We start from the raw sequence: 19,195 nt of genomic DNA on the forward strand, positions 1-19,195 counted from the left end.
AGCGCTTTTAAGAAGCTGTTTCTGTTTAGGGGTGGAGTGGAGGCTGGCTGATGAGTCTGAGGTGAGGCAGTAGTCAGCTCTGCATGAGAGTCAGCTCGATCGATGACCACACCAGGTCTTTACACAAGGAAGAAGAGACAGCTTCACAACTGTTGGACTTAAGTACTATGGTTTTTAGATACCGTCGAGAAAAACACAGTTGTACCTTAACATCAGTTGAGAAAATACAATAAATATGGTAACGAATGGCAAACAACTGACAACTCAGTAGCCATTTGAACAGCCATGCAGTTTAGGAATACATCCTTGTGTAATCTGACATATAAATTTGTCATCTCCTGCACATGCACACCATTGTTAAAAACAAAAAAAGCCAATGATAGTGTCTGTATCAGTCAGGAGCACAGCGTCTGAGTCACCTGTAATTTAGTTAAGCTAAGTTAATACCTCACATCAGACGGCTCCAGGAAAATTTTGTCCTGCTGGTCAGAGGGGAGCTAGACAAAGGAGAGCATTTGCCAACATCAAAACAACTGACACAGCAGGAGAGAACTTTAAACGATGCCACCACTGCATCTGAAACACAATAATGACAAGTACTAGGCAGAAGCCACACTTCCCAGTTGAGGGAGTTGAAACTCTGTCACTACACAGAGGCTTTTGAGGGCTAGTTACTCTTATTAAAACAACATCAGTAACTGCACTTTGAATCAGAACAACTAGAAAGAGTTCAAATTGCTGTTTATAAGTGGACTGAAGCTTTAAGGTAAGGCTGTGTTGCCGTGGATGCAGAATCCCCTCTGACTGACTTGTACGTGTCACAGGGGGAAAGATGCATGACCAGTCCACTGGAATCTGGTTTTGCTACATTCTATTCACAATCCCAAAGAGAAATTCTATTTCAATCCAAGACCAGATGTTTGGCCCATTACTCCAGCTACTCCTTTGCCAGGAAGATTTATCCTGCTACAAAGAAAACAAGTTAAGACTGTAGCGTTGCTTAAAAAGTCCTGTACGTGAGGAACTCTTTCATTTTCTTGGGGATTGGCAGTGCTAGCACTTGGTAGGTTGTTAGGAAACTTCGAAGGGCTTTTCGGCATAAGTGCTTCAGTGATGATAGGACCCTAGGAGCTGTCCAGAACTGGACATGGCCATCCCTCGTCCTGAAACGAAACAGAAATCGACGTGTAAGGACAGACCTTGGAAATACATGTTTTCATTGTGATGGTTATTAATGTTTCCACTCTGACTTGCAATAGCAGGAGACTCTGGAGTGAGATGCAACCCTGACCGTTGAAATGGATGTAAAGGCTGTGGTGCTAAATAATTCAATCTGCTGAGAGGACTAGAAGAACTCCAGCCACCTTTGATATCAAAGTGCTATCTGTCAGCACAGCCCTCTTTAAACCGCACTATGAGCGCGAATGTAACAGAGGGAAGATGAGTGCCACCGACTGAATTATAGATGTTCCCTGGAAGGTGGTCTCTGCCCTAAATGGTTTCCCATATAAATTCTGCATCATCTTAATTTACGCTTCCTTGCAGACTTGGCCCATTAGGTGGCATGAATTGTAGCTCTTTAATTACATTTAGATTAAATATTAAAGAGTAAATAATAACCTATATTGGCAGAATAGAATATTAGAATTTTAAGTAATCTTGGATTTCCTTAAAGGTTTCCTCATAGGCAAGAAAATTCTAGATGCTTTCTTTCCTTAAAAAGCTACATGATATACTCAGCAGCAATTGCTACCCATCTGTTCAGCTAACAGATACATACCCTGTGGCAATAACTCCACCATGTGGAAAAAATGTGCAGCAAAGACCATTGGTCATAGGAGCAAATGCAATTGGAGTTTTCAGTTCCAGGGCCCAGATCCTGAGGAGCCTGGACGAGAGAAAAAAAGAACATTCACAGATTAGCAGACCTGGGGCCAGATGCCAAGGGTGATGCTAAAATTACTTGCAGGGACTTGCTCTGAGGCCGCATAAAGATGTCTCTTCATTACCTGTCATCCGCCACCGTGGCGAGGTACAAGCCTTCGGGAGAGAAGCACACAGATCTCAGGGAGCTAATGTGGACATCACTGTCGTCCATGGGGGGGTCGAGTTGGGTATGGCTGAGGAGAAAGAAACATGACAGCAGGCCTGGAGTGACAGCCACCCTCCCCCCTTCATTTTCATCCCCAGGCAGGAGGCCAAACTGCCATGGACATGAAAAGACTCAAGATGCATCTTGTACCCCATATGGAAAAGCTTGGGATTTGCAGACAAGAAAAGAAGACTAAAAAAGTGCATTTCCTAAGGCTCCAAGTGTCTTGTGGAGGGGACTGAAGGGTTACTAACACTCCCTGTGCTAATTTTCTTATGCAAAGTACGTCAGCCCTTACTTTAACGCCACAGTACAAACTGAAAGTCTTTTTTAAGCTAAGATACATGATAATTATAGGAGTACCTATTATTTGCTTCATAAAACAACAGAGACAAAGGGAAAAAGCAGACCAAGTTGTGAGAACACAAAAATTCATTTTGGAAATAACAGTTTCGATAAGAGGATTGTTCTGAGCTTGTTTCTACAGTTATTAGTAAATGGAAAGAAAGAGTCACTTTGAGTTTCATAATGCTGAATCCAAAGAAGTACAGACAGCCTTCTCTATCAGGAGACTCAAAGGCACTCGGGTCTAATTTGAGAACTTAATTGACAATGAAACACTAGTGCACACCAGTGCCTTAGAATAACCACTGAACCCACTGTGTCTTTTCACCAGGGTGTCCCCTCCCATGCCCCAGACTCTAAAAGGGACCTGTCTAATCCAAGGCGGGTTTCTCATCAGTCACCCCACAGAGGAAGTCATACGCAGGGATTCAGTCCTTACTGGAGTGACCTCAGCCTCTCCCCGGTGTAGGGGTCCCACATGATCACGTTGGTATCGTAAGAAGCTGTGACAAGCAAGGCAGAGTCGGGGGAGAAATCACAAGAGACAACACTGCTTTGGTGGCCCTCTAGCTTCCGGATTAATGTGTAGGACCGCATGCTCCATAGAAAGACCTGTGGAAAGTGACAGATGCCTGGTTAGGGGCAGAAACAAAGTGCTGGGAACATGAACAGTCGGTGAGAGGCAAAGCAATGCCCTCTTCAGGCCCCAGGGCCTGGTGAAGCCAGGTTCTCCACTCCCCTTTTCTACAGCTCTTCCAGAACGTATCATACAGGTTTATAAAGTAACAGGTCTGAATTCTTGAGGCCCCTAACCAATGGACGTGCTCGAGGAACTTCCTTGAAGGGAGAATAAACTGAGCCAGCCTCAGGAAGTCTGCCAGCTACAACATCTCAGTAGAGGCTTCCACATTCTGCTTCCAAGCTGTTTGCAAACAGGCAATATGTGCTGATGAAGACCTAAGCCAAGGGCTATCTCATCCCTTCACTTAAAACCAAAAACAGGGCTCAGAAGTGAGCTCCAGGGCCCCCAACAAAGTGGCGGCACCCTGCCAAGACAGTTTACACCGCCCATATGTTTACAGGACCACGGAAATCTGCCCCATGGCTCTACGTCTGACATAGTTCATCACTTTAAACCTTTCTGAGAATCATTAAAAGTAGGATTTTATTTTCTTCCCTTTAAGAAAACGCTCACTTTCACATAGTTCCAAACCTCAAATGAATGATTAACTACCTGGGTATACCACATAGCTAACTCTTAACTCTCCCAAGTCAGTCACAGCAAACAGCTCGATGCAGGCACAAAATTCAAACAAATTGTGCCCAAATTGTCCTTGGGTTTCTAATACTTGTTTAAATAACAGAAAGGATTTCAGGACAAAGTTCAATAAGTAACTGTACATTTTATGATGTGAAATGGAAATTCTAATTAGGTAGATTCAAATCGGATGGTTCAAAGGAAATTTAGATCCATATATGGATGGCAACTTTTTTTTTTTTTTTTTGGTGAAGAAGATTGTCGCTGAGCTAACATCTGTGCCAATCTTCTGCTATTTTGTATGTGGGATGCCACCACAGCATGACTTGATGAGTGGTGTGTAGGTCTGGCCTGGGATCTGAACCTGTGAACCCTGGGGCTATTGAAAGCGGAGTGTGTATGGCACCAGGCTGGTCCCTGGGTTGTAACTTTTAAAATCTTAGACTCCAAGGGGAAAAGACATTTAAAAAGCACTGCTTTACCATTCTGTAAAGGCAAACAGCTCCTCTCTTTTGGTTCAGGTCAAAGTGCAAATCAAATGGGAGGTGTGCAGGAGGAGGGTCACCGCTCACCAGCATACCTTCTGTTGGGGCTGATTTGCAGATGGAGTTTGAGGACACTGGCTTACTGACCCTCTCACAACACAGGCTGCTTCAGACACCATGTCTTCCTGAACTAAACCGACAGAGGAAAAGCCAACAATGTTTGAGACTTACCGACTTCTCTCCAGCTGCAGAGCACAGCATGCTGCAGTCCGGGGAGATGGAGCAGCAGTAGACCCACTGCAGGTGGCCCGATAGCACCTGGATCTGCTTACCTAGCAGAGAAACGGAGCCATCAGCGAGCCAACTCTCAAATCCACTACGCAGCAAGACTGAAGAACTGGGAGGAACAGCCACCCACCCAGTACATCCATCTGGTTGTCTATCAACTGAGCCCAAAGGCCCACTTTTTTAATGCAGAGAAAGAAATAAGGCAGGATTTGTCATTTAAACACCTGAAATCTATTAATATGCTATTCTAATGCCCAAAGGAAACTATTACCTTCTGTTTCACCAAATCCACAAGATCAGTGGGATAAAGGGTCAGATTTGACAGCTCACTTTGATAGCAGAGATCATTCTTTTCAGGTCCCCCAACCACCTCAAGCACTTTAAAGCATCCTTCCAAATTTGAGTTTGTTTATCTTCAATTCTTGGTTGTTACACTCTGGCAGTTTCCCCCATCACAAGGATCCCACTCTACGCTCTCACCCTCGCCGGGCTGTCTGGGTGAGTAAGGGTGCGGAGGAATTAGGGCCACATGTTCTGGGGTCAGGCAAACTTGAATTTGAACGGTGGCTCCACTGTTTACTCAGCGCATAACCCAGGGTCAGTCATGCAACCTCTCCAGTTCTCAGTTTTTGGAAAAAACTAAATGCCCATCCATAGGGGAACAGGTGAGGAATGGTTGAACAAATGGTGATATATCCACTCCGTTAATTCAAATGGAATTAGGGATCTAGATTTCCACGGAGTACTGTTTAGCGAAAAAAGCAAGATGCAGAAAAAAATGTGAAGAATATGAATCCATTTTTGTGAAACAATGACCTCAAAACCCATAAATGTAAGAGTGTAGGTGTCTGAAGAGGATTATGTAAGTACACAGGGAAATACAGGAGGCCCTCGGCAGGGGTTACAAGGCTGCAGGGGGATTACAGCGGAATGCAATGGAGGGGAAGACAAGAGGGATGGGGCGGCAGGAGCCAAGCCAAAAAAGAAAATGGGTATAAATAAATATTTTTTTTGAGGGAGTCATGGTTTCTTGAGCTGTCAGATAAGAAGAGTACCTGGCCCCCAGAGTAGTTGTGAGTGTTGAATAAATTAAGGCAGCTTGGTAGGGCAGGGCCAGGCAGCAGGGAACACTACTTTAGTCCCCTCTTCTCCCTGCAGTCCTCATAACTGGCCTAGTCCACTCTGCCCACTCTCAGTCCCCCTCAGCTAGTACCCCCTTTCCAACCACCAAGTGATTTTAAAGCCACTTCCAGGACCTTCCTTAGCTGGCGACAAGCTGCCTCTGGCCACGCATTAAAAATGGCACTGCCTTTGAGAAGGCTTCCCAGTCAGCAGAGCTTTCTTAGACTGTGTGACTTCCAAGTTCCATAGTAATGGGCAGAAACTATCCGGAATCCTCTCAGTGATTAGCTGCTGCCAGATGCGGACATTACTAGCACCTTCTTAGCTGTCTGACAAGTTATCAGACTCGTTTCTAAGAGGGCGGGAGAGAGGTCCTCTCTTGTGGCTGTGGGGAGCTGGAACCATCATGGCTCGGGCAAGAGTCCCAGTGCCGTTACTGGGGACGAGTGTGCCTCTTCAGGAACCGTCCACATCGCCATTTCCTCCTCCTGCCTCCCTCCAGGCCCTGCGTCCCTGCCCACGTTGGGGAGAAATGGCCTGGAAATAAACTCCCCTTCCCTACGCCACCCTTTCCAGTTAAAGATCAACACCAAAGATGTGTGAAATTCTTTACTGGGCTGCTCCGGTAAGCAGTTCTGCTCAAGGCAGAATTCCATAAAAGTTGACCTTCTCTAGCCTGAGAGAACTCTTCTAGGCAAAGACTCTACTTCACAAAGAAACTCTTTATTTCTAACAGAGTGTACCCAACACGATGACTTCTAGACGAGCAGTTTCCAGCCTAGGAGACTCTGCCCTCCACGTGGACACCAGGCAATGTCTGGAGACATTTTTGGTTGTCACAACCAGAGAAGGTGCTGGCATCTAACGCGTAGAGGCCAGGGGTCATGCTCACCATCCTAGAATGCACAGGACAGCCCGCAACAAAGAATTATCCACCCCAAAATGTAAACAGTGCTGTGGTTGAGAAAACCTGTTCCAGATCAGTTTTTCCAAAAGGGCTGATATCAGTAGGAGTGAAAATTGGTTCTTGGTGCCCCCCAAAATCACGTGTTTTTACACTGAAAGTATAGACATGCATTCAGTGCATAAATAAACGGTATATCTTTGGTATTAAAACCTCATGGGGGATTAGAAAAACATATCTAAAAAGGATCCTTAGGAGGCAATAAGAAGAAGGTTGAGAACCACTATTCTAGATAAAAATGACCGGGAAAGTGGAGAAAGGAGCAAATATAGTATTTTTGGAGTTGCCAAGTAGTTCTATCAAGTCCATACCATGTTTATTCAGGTCCCAGATGCGAAGAGTCTTATCTCGAGACGCAGAGACCAAAATCAAGCTGCCACTGGGTGTGAAGCTGAGATCTCTCACGACATCTTGGTGGCCAGAAAGATTCAAAAGCAGGAGCCCTGGCGTGGGAGCAGGAGCATTCAGTCAGCGGGAGAGGCGGCACCCAGTCTGCCAGTCACTGCTACACCCCTTAGCCAAGTGGGGTGCCAGTAGATCCTCTGTTCCCTAATTAGAACATGCCCACGAGCCTCCAGGACCTTGTGCCACCCAGAAATGACCTACCTGTCTGCACCTCCCAAATCTTGATTTGCCCATCATTGAGTCCTGTAGCAAGGATGAGGCAAGAGACATCCGGCACTTGGGGATGGTGGCGTGCCCAGAGCTTCCTGCTAGGTGGAGAAGGCCACGGGCTGAAGGCCAAACCCCAGACAATCTGCCCACAGTCAAGAGTCTTCTCCTTTGGGCTGCCTCGTCCTTTTGAATCACTCTTGCTGCTTCGGCTTTTGGCTTCAAACCCTTTAGGGATGCTGGGGGAGAGAGAGTTCTTAATGAGCCTGAAATCGTCACCACGTCAACCAACTTTTCATCCTGGGATACCTAAGATGTTAAAGTCCTAGAAACAAATTGGTCTTCAGTGAATTCTGGTATGATTTTTCTTTTTCTTTCTTTTTAGAATTCATGTAACAGAGGTTCCACTGGCCTTGGATCATCTCATTTGTGATAGCCCTGGAATGGGGTGACCTGCCTGGTGGGATAACTAGATCACAGATGCTCTAGGGAGCCATACGCTTCCTCAGAAAGTTCTCTCAGGTTTTGACGCGTGGAAGGAAAGATGCACTCAGTTTTTCCCATGAGAAAGAGGGCATGCTGTAGGTTTGGAACTGGGGCAGAACTTAGGGTCTGAACACTCATCTGCTCTTCTCCTGCCTGATGAGCCCCCTTACCTCTAGCTTAGAAAGCCCCGAGGAGGAGGAAAATAAACCTCCTTCTGGCCAACACAGTTTGCTTGGTACACACTGATTTCCACCTTCACTGACTATGTTCTAATCAATTAATGAGGCTCTTTCGTTGACTTCTGATGGTACATCCAGCACAGGAACCAACCAGTGGGGTTGTCAAGGAAAGAAAGAACCCACAGAATGGTTCAGGGGTGCCCTGACCTGGAGGAGCTCCTAGCTCAACACTCTCCTTTCATATTCTACTTATGGGGAAACACAGGCCCAGATAAGCCAAGTGAGACTCCTTAAGACCTGGGCCCTGCCCACTACTCCACCTAGCAGACAGTGTATCGCAAACGCATGCGGAGTCAGACAGCCCTGGGGGTCAGCTGGAAAACGTGAAGTTTCCTGCATGTAGCACACTTTATTAGGGCGAGTATTAAGTCCTACTTTTCTATGTGACCCTGACCACACTCCAGAGTACATCAAACTAGGGGAAATGGAGATGAGAAAGCTGGAACTCAGTTCTATGAGAAGCCCTATACTCAACACACATGTAGCTGGACCTCTTTATGTATATATTTGTTTCCAAAAAGCTGTGAGTTAATCACATTTTTGTCAATTGTGTACTTGAAATATATTAAGGAATTTTAACCAAGTTCACCTGTAAAATTAAAAGGGAGGAACTGTGGCAAATGTAGGCTCCTTCAGCTCTAAAACTCTATTAGTCTAAATCAAGTTGGCAAACTATGCCCAGGCTGGCAGTCAGTTCTTATAAACGAAGGCTAGTTGGAACACCACCACGTTCATTCGTTCACGAACCGCCCATGGCTGTTTTCACACTAGAACAGCACAGCAGAATAGTCTCGACAGAGACTATATGGCCCTCAAAGCCAAAAGCATTTGCCATTTGGGCCTTAATAGAAAAAGTTTGCCAACCCCAGGTTTAAATGGCCAAATGTAGCCTGAAATTTTATTATTCTGACAAAATGTCTGAATGTGGTAACGAAGGTCTTTTCGATTGGCCCTGCTTAATCCACACGCCTCACAGACCTGCTTGGCCCTGGCACAGGGGCCTGGGTCTGCCAGACAGGGAAGTAGCACAGAAAATGCTGGCTACGGGGAGAGCTGTAGGACAGCCTGGAACTGCCAAAGTTACCTTGGTTTGATCTTTCATAAAATCCTAACTCCTATATTTGAATTAAGGAATACATCTGTAGCTACTTTACTACAAAGAAACTAGGGCACATCTACATATTAATTCATTTTAATATTATACATTTGATTTCTCTAGAGGGACTAAAATTTAAAAATCTCCATTTTAGGGGTAGAGTTAACTTTCCTGGGGTCACAAAAGCAGGGGCAGAACTAGAACTCGAACTCGAGTCTTGGGCATCCCAGGCTAGCGCTCAACAGATCACCTGGATTTCTGAGGTTGCCAATCAATCAGGGGATGAGTGACAGGAGGTGGCAAAACGCGATCATGGGAAGGGCAAGAGAGATCACTGGGAGAACTTCACCGAAATTAAAGTTTCTAAAAACTTTATTTCTAAAAGTAGTACAATTACCTAATTACTATCAATTATTTGCTCAATATCAAAAGCACTGTAACATTTTTAAAAATGTGTAACAATCCTAACAGGAATATAAAGGCCCTAAATTCCCCCTTTTTAAAGGACTTTTAAAATAATTATTTTAAATTATAAAAATAGAGAAACATGGGAAAAATTTGGAAATGAGAGAAACAATAAAAAAAATTACCCATAATCCTAACACCACTCTAACCACAGTAAACATTTCACTGTAAATTTTTATTTATGTGTATACACATATGTTTAAAAAAAACAAATTTGGGACCATATTGCATATATGGTTTTATAGCTCACTTTTTTCAATAAGCCTTAAACTATAAGCATTTCCCCAAGTTAATATTCTTTAAAATGTGTGATTTTAAACATGTTACTTTCAAAACAAGTAACTTATTTAATATATTAAACAATAACATTTTCTCTCATTATATTAGATACACAAAAAAAGGTTAATGCTCAAATCCCCATTTTCCTTAGTGAACACTGGAAGAATAAATACCTCTAGTAAAGTATACATTTGATACAAGAGTAATTTTCAGGAAAACAGATTCTCCACTTTATACTTTTAAAATAAACTTTTTCAGACTATAAATTTATATCAGACTTAAGTGTGGATATGAAGTTGAGTCCCTCGTATTTTGAGTGCAAGATCAATAAACAACGAACGACCTTGGCATTATCAGTAAACTGAGCACAGAAGGAACCGAAAATCACGATTAAAAAAACACATAAGAATCTTTGATGGCTGCAAAAATATCATACGGCAATGCCACAATTTCCTTAACCATTCTCTCATCACTGGATTTTAAGCGATTTCTGATTTTTCACTACTATATAATTAATTTTGTGATGAAAATCGCATATGGAAACAGATGACCCCATTTCTGAGATTCCTAACAGCTGGGAGAACATTTTAAGGTCCTTGATGCATACTGCCAAACAGCCTTCCTTCCACAAAGTGCATCAATCCACACCCCGCAATCCCAGCAGTGTGCAGAGTACCCATCTCAGCAAACTCTTGCCAGCATTACTTATTATCAAGGCAACAAGCTGCACACTGAACTTATAAAAAACTTAAATTTAATGTGATTTATAAAAAATGCCTAAAACAAAACAAATGAGACCCTCAAGGGCAGGGGCTGTGTTTGATTTATTTCAGGATTCTTAACCCCTAGCTCAGGGTCAGGCAAAGAAGATTTGCAGCAAATGTTGGCTGAATAAATAAATGCAGACATAGAGCTGCCCTGGAACAAACAAAAAGATGCAAATGCTGGGCCATCTGACTGGGAGCTCACAACATGCAGACACGGGACCTGTCCAGCCCAAAGAAAGAAAAACTAGTTAGTATCAGAAACTAAACTTAGTCGCTAATAAAAAGACAAACACCCAATTTAAAAATAGGCAAAAGATCTGAACAGACATTTCTCCAAAGAAGATACACAAAAGGTCAATAAGCACATGAAAAGATACTCAACATCAGTAGCCATCAAGGAAATGCGAATCAAAACGACAAGGAGATGCCACTTCACATCCACTAGGATGGCTACACCATCATCGAAAAGACAGACAATAATAAGTGTTGGTGAGGATGTGGAAAAGTCACACATTGCTAGAGGGACTGTAAAATGGTGCAGCTAGTCTGGAAAACAGCCTGACAGTTCCTCAAACAGTTAAACGTGAAAAGATACGTCCACACAAATACTTGTATATAAATGTTCATAGCAGCATTATCTATAACAGCCCAAAAGTGAAAACAACCTAAATGTCCACCAACTGATAAATGTATAAACAAAGTGTGGTATCTCCACACAGTGGAGCATAATTTGGCAACAGAAGGAAATGAAGTACTAATACAGGCTACAACTTAGGTAACTGTGAAAATATTATCCTAAGTGAAAGACGTCAGTCAAAAAAGGCTACACACAGGGCCCGGCCACATGGCCGAGTGGTTAAGTTTGCACGCTCTGCTCTGACGGCCCAGGGTTTCACCAGTTCGGATCCTGGGCACAGACATGGCACTGCTCATCAAGCCACGCTGAGGCAGCGTCCCACATGCCACAACTAGAAGGACCCACAACTAAAAATATACAACTATGTACCAGGGGACTTTGGGGAGAAAAAGGAAAAATAAAATCTTAAAAAGAAAAAGAAAAGACTACACAGTGTATGATTCGATTTATGTGAATGTCTAGAATACGCAAATCTGTAAAGACAGGAAGATTAGCAGCTGTTCAGGGCTGCAGAGTAGGAGGACGGCTAAGGGATGTGGGGTTTCTTTTTGGGGTAATGAAAATGTTCTAAGAGTGATCATGGTGATGGATGCACAACTCTGTGAACATACGAAAAGCTACTGAACTGTACAATTCAATTGTACAATTTGCACATACAAATTGTAGTTTTCTATGATTGTATCATACAATCATACATTGTACGATACGTAAATTCTATCTCAATAAAGCAGTTAAAAAAGAACTTGGAGCTAACGGAATCTCGATAGAATTAATTTTCGCACATACAGAATGCAGGACTCTGGAAACCCAATGATCAATTCCCGAACTGTTCATTTTCCCTCTCCTGTTCTTGGGCAGGGAGACCCCAAATGGCAGGACTAATTTGGGAAAGTGCTCATGCTCTCCATCATGAGGACTCTCTTGTCCCTTTGGGTGCCAGAATACTTACAACTGCTCCTCCAGCGGCCAGGGGATCAGCTTGACAATGCAGTGTCCTTGAGACCAAGCAAACCAGGAACCATCTGGGGAGAAGGCGACACTCCAGGTTTCACAGCTTGACTTCCAATCAAACTGGTGGGGGCGCCCGGGCTTGAGTTCGGCCAGCAGCAGTGGTTCCTCTGGGAGGGGAGACAGTATGCTTCAAACAAGCCCCCTCAGTTCCACGGAGGCGGGGAGCCAGGCTCCCTGACCACCTTGCTCACTCAGGTACAGGAAAGCTGCTGTCTCCCCATGGCAAAGGGTGACACTATGGAGGCTGAGAGGGAGTTGTCATTTAAATGACCTGGGGCGATAACAGTAGCCACAGGCCACATTCCACTGCCATTACTCAGTCCCGGGACTCCAACAGATTGCTGGTTAACCATGACTCAGAGTAACCTTTGTGCGGGTGAACCCAGTGAATGGAGGCCTCATTTTCCTATGAATGCCTGAGGAGGAAGAGAGGAGAGACCAGGCAAGGATCATGCTGCACGGTGCAGATTAGGAGGCCTTCACATGTATCTTAGGTCTCCTCAGAAAGAACCTGCTGTGAGGCCACAAGTGAAAGGAGTATCTCAAACTCCAAGGCTCCGGCTCACTCACCAGCATGCTCCTCCTCATCCAGGCTAAAACGCTCAGCACTTGCCCTGCTTCCTCTCCCTCAGGCCTAATGATCAGGCTCCCACTTCCATCTCCTCTCTGTTCCGATTTAAATCATCCCATCTTGATGGACCTCGAGGGCATTATGTTAAGCGAAATAAGTCAGTCAGAGAAAGACGAACTCTATATGACTCCACTCATAGGTGGAAATTAGTATATTGAGAAGGAGATCTGATCGGTGGTTACCAGGGAAAAGGGGGGTTGGGGGAGGGTACGGAGGGGGAAGTGGTGTACCCACAACATGACTAACAAAAATGTACAACTGAAATCTCACAAGGTTGTAATCTATCATAACATTAATAAAAAAAAAAAATAAAAAATAAAAAAAATGAAATAAAATATTCTACATGAAAAAAAATAAATAAATAAATAATGCTATAGTGCCCAAAAAATAAATAAATAAATAAATAAATAAATCATCCCATCTTGCCCAGGTCTTTTACAAGACTCTCCTGATTCATTTTCCTGCCCCCAGAGACCCTGCTAAAGCTGAAACACACATCACATCACAACATTTCTTTCAAATACATCCCACCTGCCTACACAATAAAAGACGCTGGGCCCCGGCCTTCCACCCAACACCATCGGCCCCGGGCTCCTTTCTGTTACAACTCCCTGCACGCCACATCTGGCCACACAAGTTTTCCCGAGCAGCTCAGGCACGTTCACGTCTGGACTCATTCTCTGCCTAGGAGAATCCCACTTAGATTAGCAACAGAGACGTCTACCCTGATCTCACACTATCAAAGCGCAAGTCGGTCCACCGCTTATTCCATTCTCTCCTGTAGTAACCAGTTTCCCTTGCCCACCCCCCAACCAGAATTTAAGCACCTTGTTCAAACAGCAAGACAGTTAAACCTTCGTTTCTCTCGGGCTCTAGCACAGCACCTTGTGAAGAGCAGGTGCTGGATCGGTGCTTCTTCATCAGCCTGCAGGGCAGTTCCTACATCAATTCTCTACTCCAAGAGAAGAGTCTCCAAGGCTGACAAAGCTTCTAAGTTAAAGGCCTTCTGAATTGATTTTTTGACCACTAGGATTGTGATGCATACTAATAGAAATACTGGCCTCCATCCTGAATGAGGTCACTTCCTGATGTTCTACTTTAATGGTTTCGAGACTCTGACCCTTTCATATGTTACCAGATAGTAATTTAAATAGCCCATATTTCATATACTTTAGGACATATCCTTATACGTCTTCTCACATTTGGACCTCACTGAAATCAGGATGTACCTTACAAGTGATGTGGATCAAGGCTGCCCCAAGTACAGAAGCCCAAGGTGTCCTGGCCTACATGCTGATCTATATGACCAGATTCACATCTAAAGTTATACGACCACACAATAACCAGACCCCATCTGCACTGAAAGCCTGTAATGACTTTTTACATCATCTTTTCTTTGTCTAGTAAAAATAAGTACCCATGCCTTATAAATTTAGCCCCAACTCTCAACACACTGCAGCAGCTCTTCACTCCCCATGGGTGCTGTCCCCATGCCTGCAGCTCTTTACTGCCCGTGGGTCCTGTGCCCACGCTATTCTCTGAATAAAGGAGCACTACTGCCAGACCTCGAGAGTCCAAGAAATCTTTCTTTTGACTCCTTGACTCGCCCAGCCCGCATCACAAGGACTAACTTTTCATAGTTAAATACGCAGTATTTTTTCTCAGGGATACATAATGGCAATACAATTCATGACATCTTGGATTCAATGAAATAGATGGTAAAGATGCACGTATTTGTGCATATATGTATATAATATTTATATACGTATACATTTTCTGGTATATACTTTATAGGAAAATACATGGGTGTATCTTGTTTTATAGAATGTGTTGCTAGAAATTCTGTCTTTAAATAGAATTTTAATAAATCCTATCAAGCCTTTGGTGGCTTTGCTATTCAAAGAAAATTTAAGGAAGTTTCTTTGTAAAGAAAATATTCATTCCCTCAGGTTCCGTGTGTAAGTATAGGTTTTACTATATTAGGTCTGTCTCGATGAGCATTTGTAAAGGCCCAGGTAATTCCTCCTGGAAATGTGTATGTGTTTGCACATATGATCCTCTCATTTACGCAATTACTTGTCTGTAGGCGCATACTCCTCTGGACGTGAATATTTGTATGGTAAGAAGTTACTTTATATTTTAAATCCAAAACAGGTCTCCTGACGTTACGCAGCAATCCCACAGCGTTTTCTTCAATCTCGTTACTTCTAGATATTTTCTTATGACGACACAGCCATAGTATGTTAATGCCTCCTTCATGTAGTCCAGTGGTTCTCAAACGGGGGTAATTTTGCCCCCTGGGGACATGTGCCAATTTCTGGAAACATTCTGGTTGTCATAACTGAGGACGGTGCTACTGGTATCTAATGGACAGAGGCCATGAATGCTGCTAAACATCCTACAGTTCACAGGACAGCCCCCGACACAAAGAATTATCTGACCCAAAATGTCAACAGTGCCAAGGTCGAGAAACCTGGATGTAGTCAAATATTAAATGACATTGACTGATCTGGAGATAAATTTTCATCAGTTGACTTCTTTATTCCATCCTAACAACATCCACACTTGGTTCACTTCTTCCACAACATGCAAATCATCCACCCTTTTGACACCATGGAAACTCTACGCAATATAAACTTGATTTCTCTCCTTTCTTAACCTCCCACCAAATCCATTATCAAGTCCTACCAAGTCTGTTTCCAAAAGACTCGGCAAACCTAACTTCTCTTCATCTCCATGGCTACTACTCTAACCTATGCAACATCTCATCACCATCATCTTATCTAATCTATGAAACATCAGCTTTCACTAAGCAGCCTTCTAACTGCTCTCCTAGCTCCTGCTCTGGCTCCCACCATCCATTTTCCTCACCAGAGAGATTAATTTCAACCACTCCTAGAATAAAATCCGAACTCCTCGCCCTGACCTCGAAGGCCTGCATAAACCTGGCCTCTGCCTTCATCTCCCACCTGAGTTTACACCTCTCCTCTCCCTGCCCCCGGCTCTAGCACACTAGCATTTTCTCACCCCTTGACTGTGCGCAATTAGTTCCAACCTCAGGACCTTTGCCCAGATTGCCCCCCCTCCCATGGCTGGCTCCCTCTCTTCATTCAGGTCTGCGCTCAAATGACAACTCCTTACAGAGCCCTTCGCTGACCCCAAGTCAATCTCCTTCACAACTCCTCACTTTATTTTCTTTACAGCACAATTGCCAGTATGATTATTATCCGTCTCCCCCAACTAGGACATCAGCTCCACAGGAGCAGGGACTTTGTGCCCAGCAGAACTGCTGGCAGAGGGCAGGCAGACAGTAAATATTTGCTGAATAAATATACATGGTATGCCTCTTTAAATATAAACGAAATGGAGCCTCTTAAACTATTATGATGCCTATGCCAAACATTTTGCATGAAATGCTTCTTAAACACAAGCCATACCCAGATTTCACACTCTATTTCTATGATTTGGGGATTTAATCTCTTGCTATTTCAGGCTCAGGAATCTAGAAGCTAAAAGAAGAAAGAACTCAGTGACTCCTGTCTGTTCGTTTCTATAACTAAGGAAATTCTGACGGGGAGTCTGGGCCCAAACTAAACTTGGCTGCTGGAAAAGAAAGCCATAATTAGTGCAGAACTGGAAAAAAAAAAAAAACGAAGCCAGGAAGATCCAGCCTCATCTGGGATTGTACCTGCGGTGGCCCTTCTTGGTGAAAAGGCCTATAGATCAAGGTTTTCTAATCAAACATTGGGATGTGTTTAGACAACTAGGCCAAATGGAAAGATATTTATTATGGGACTCTTCTGTGAATGGAGACTCGCCTGAACACAGAGATGGAAGCAATATGACTCCAGCTGGCAGGAAGCTTGGTGATTCGTCCTGTCTCAGGATCTTTGCATTAGATGTTCCATTGGCCTGGAAAATTCTGCCTGCCTGGCCCCAGATCTTTGCCCGGCTGCTCCATCTTATCATTCAGGGCTCAGTGCTGATGTCACCTTCTCAGAGACCTTCTTGGCCTCACTATCTAAAGTGTCCCAGTCACTTTCCTCTCACTCCATTTAGTTTTCTTTATAACCATCACTTACAGATGTTTTCTTGATCGCTTACTTGTTGTTTTTATGTATTTATTGTCTAACTCTTCCCCAGTCCCACCCAGAACTTGTCTATCTGTTGACTGCTATTGAGCTGTGCTGTCCAATACAGTAACCACTAGCCAAGCGTGGCTACTGGCCACTTAAGTGTGGCGAGTCCGAATTAAGAAGGGCTGTTAGGTATATAATACACACTGTATGATGGATTATAATTAGCCTCTGGGTGTTGACACGATGTAGTCTACATAGAAATCGAAATATAATGAAATACACCTCAAATTTATATAATGTTATAAAATAGTGTTACTGCACTTAAAAAAATGGCAAAAGAAAAAAAATACAAACCAAGATTTTATTATTAAAAAAAATAGTTGCATATAGTTCAATTGTTGCAAAGTGTGACAATGTAAAGGTGGTGCATTCTTACGTACAACAGCTTTTCGCTCCCAGGGCAGCCTCAATAACGCTGCACTTCTGTTCTGCATGAATATGTATAAAATGTAATGCTGCAAAAAAATAAAATCCAATAACTGAAAGAAAAAAAAATACTACACATTGTATTTCAAAGACTTGGTACCAAAAAAATCCTAAAATATATCAATGATCAATCATGATTGCATGTTGAAATTATACTTTAGATATGTTGGATTGACAAAGATAGTTTTAAAATCAATTTCACTTTCTTTACTGCAGTTACTAGAACATTTTAAATGACATTACGTGGCTCGTATTACATTTCTATTGGCCAGCGATGGCCTAGATAGTGCCTGGCACATAGTAGACACTCAATAAATATTTATTGAATGAATAAATGAATTCTATCCACTGCTCTGAAGATATCTATTGTTGTCCATTGTCATCTCATTTCAATGGGCTTTACTGAGTTTCAAAAGAACGTAACTCTTGGGCTTTTTTTTTTTTTTTTTTTTACAGTAGCTTAGCAGCTCTCAAGAGCTCTGCTCATACCCCTAAAACACACGTCAATCATTAGGAAAAACTCAAAACTGGAAACAGATTCCTACTAAAAAGGGAGGTTAGCTACAGATCCTTTTGGATTTAACTCTAGGGAGCTCATGGAAACAACAGCGGAAGCTATTAAAGATTCATACAAGATTGGGGCAAACAGTGGGGCCATTTAAAGAGATCCGTGGGTAACACATTCACTGAAAAGAAAGCCCTTATCTAGATGGGAAGGCGGAGAGAGCGGCCTCCACACCTTTTACTGAATGCCTGACTCCAGCAAACAAAGAAATGTCATTTCCCAAATTAAAAAGTTACACCACCCCAGGGAATACCCGGATTTCAACCTACCCACCGGCAATCCCTGCTCCATCCAACAAGCCTGGGAAACACAAATAGCAACAATCAGAATCCTCCAGACCAGGACGACGCTCGAGCTTCACTGGAAGAATACAAAGAGGTTCTAGAACAAGTTCCGAGCCCTAGGCCTGGACCCGTTCTGAGAATGCTCCCTAAAGAACGTGCCTTTAAGCATGGGGTCTAGTCAAGAGTTCCGACCCCCGGAATAAATCCCAAGCCCGCCCCCAATTTCTGTATAGGTGAGGTTTAGGGGCAGGAAACCCACCCCAAACTTCTAAATAGGTGAGGTTCAGGGGCGAGGCGGGTGGACGGGAGACCCGAGGGCCAGGTCCCGAGGCTGTGCCTGTGCCGAACCGGCACACCGTTCCCACCGAGCCTGCCGTCCGCCGGGCTGGCTCGCAGCGCAGCCAGTACCCTGACTCCCGGCCTCCGATGACAGCGGGGCACAAGGACGCAGGGCCTCACCCAGCAGGGAATCCTCAACTTGCCGCACCGTACTTGTCACCAGGGATCAGCATCCCCAGCGCCACCCCCCTTGACGAATCCGTCTCCCCTGGAAGACGCTCGGAAGCACTTTGTAACGGGGACCCCAGACCCCAGCCTCTGGACAGGCGAGTCTGGGAAGCTCCCAACCTCCCACGGAGGCAGGCACTATTGTTGTCCCATTTTGCAGATACGAAACAGACTGGGGGTAGGCGCACCATCGCACCGCCTGGAAGGGGCAGAGCGGACTCCCACCCCGACCTGCGAGTGCGTCACCGGCACCTGGCCACCCCCCCCAACCCCGGGTATCACCCTTAGGGCTCGGCGCACCCGCATCCCACCGGGCGGAGGTGCCAGGCCCCCGTCCCAGGGGGTGGGGGTCCCGCCACGCCGAGGCCCGATCTCCCCGGTCCCGTCGGCTCCAGGAGACGGGGTGGCTGCCGCTGACAGCGAAAGTGAAACAAAGCTGGGCGCCGGGCGCGCACCCCGCCGCCTGCCCGCGCGGACGGCCCAGGCCGGCCCCCCCC

General features: G+C 44.4%; 1 protein-coding gene across 2 annotated transcripts; it reads right to left on the minus strand.

Annotated features, from left to right (window-relative positions):
* Window positions 1–152: 152 nt before the first annotated feature.
* Window positions 153–19,137, minus strand: WSB2 (WD repeat and SOCS box containing 2). 2 transcript variants are annotated; one of them, XM_046639519.1, is made up of 10 exons: window positions 19,010–19,137; window positions 18,177–18,207; window positions 12,085–12,253; window positions 7,161–7,405; window positions 6,866–6,997; window positions 4,412–4,512; window positions 2,877–3,049; window positions 2,010–2,120; window positions 1,781–1,888; window positions 153–1,163 (listed from the first exon to the last, which is right to left on the minus strand). In XM_046639519.1, exons 2-10 carry the CDS (start codon window positions 18,196–18,198, stop codon window positions 1,001–1,003), a joined length of 1,224 nt encoding a protein of 407 aa, XP_046495475.1. In that variant the 5' UTR covers window positions 18,199–18,207; window positions 19,010–19,137; the 3' UTR covers window positions 153–1,000. The 2 variants fall into 2 exon arrangements, with proteins under 2 accessions (XP_046495475.1, XP_046495474.1); XM_046639518.1 differs by having other exon boundaries at window positions 18,999–19,128.
* Window positions 19,138–19,195: the final 58 nt, after the last annotated feature.

The sequence above is a fragment of the Equus quagga genome, chromosome 15 (assembly GCF_021613505.1).
Source record: "Equus quagga isolate Etosha38 chromosome 15, UCLA_HA_Equagga_1.0, whole genome shotgun sequence".
Classification (NCBI taxonomy): domain Eukaryota; kingdom Metazoa; phylum Chordata; class Mammalia; order Perissodactyla; family Equidae; genus Equus; species Equus quagga.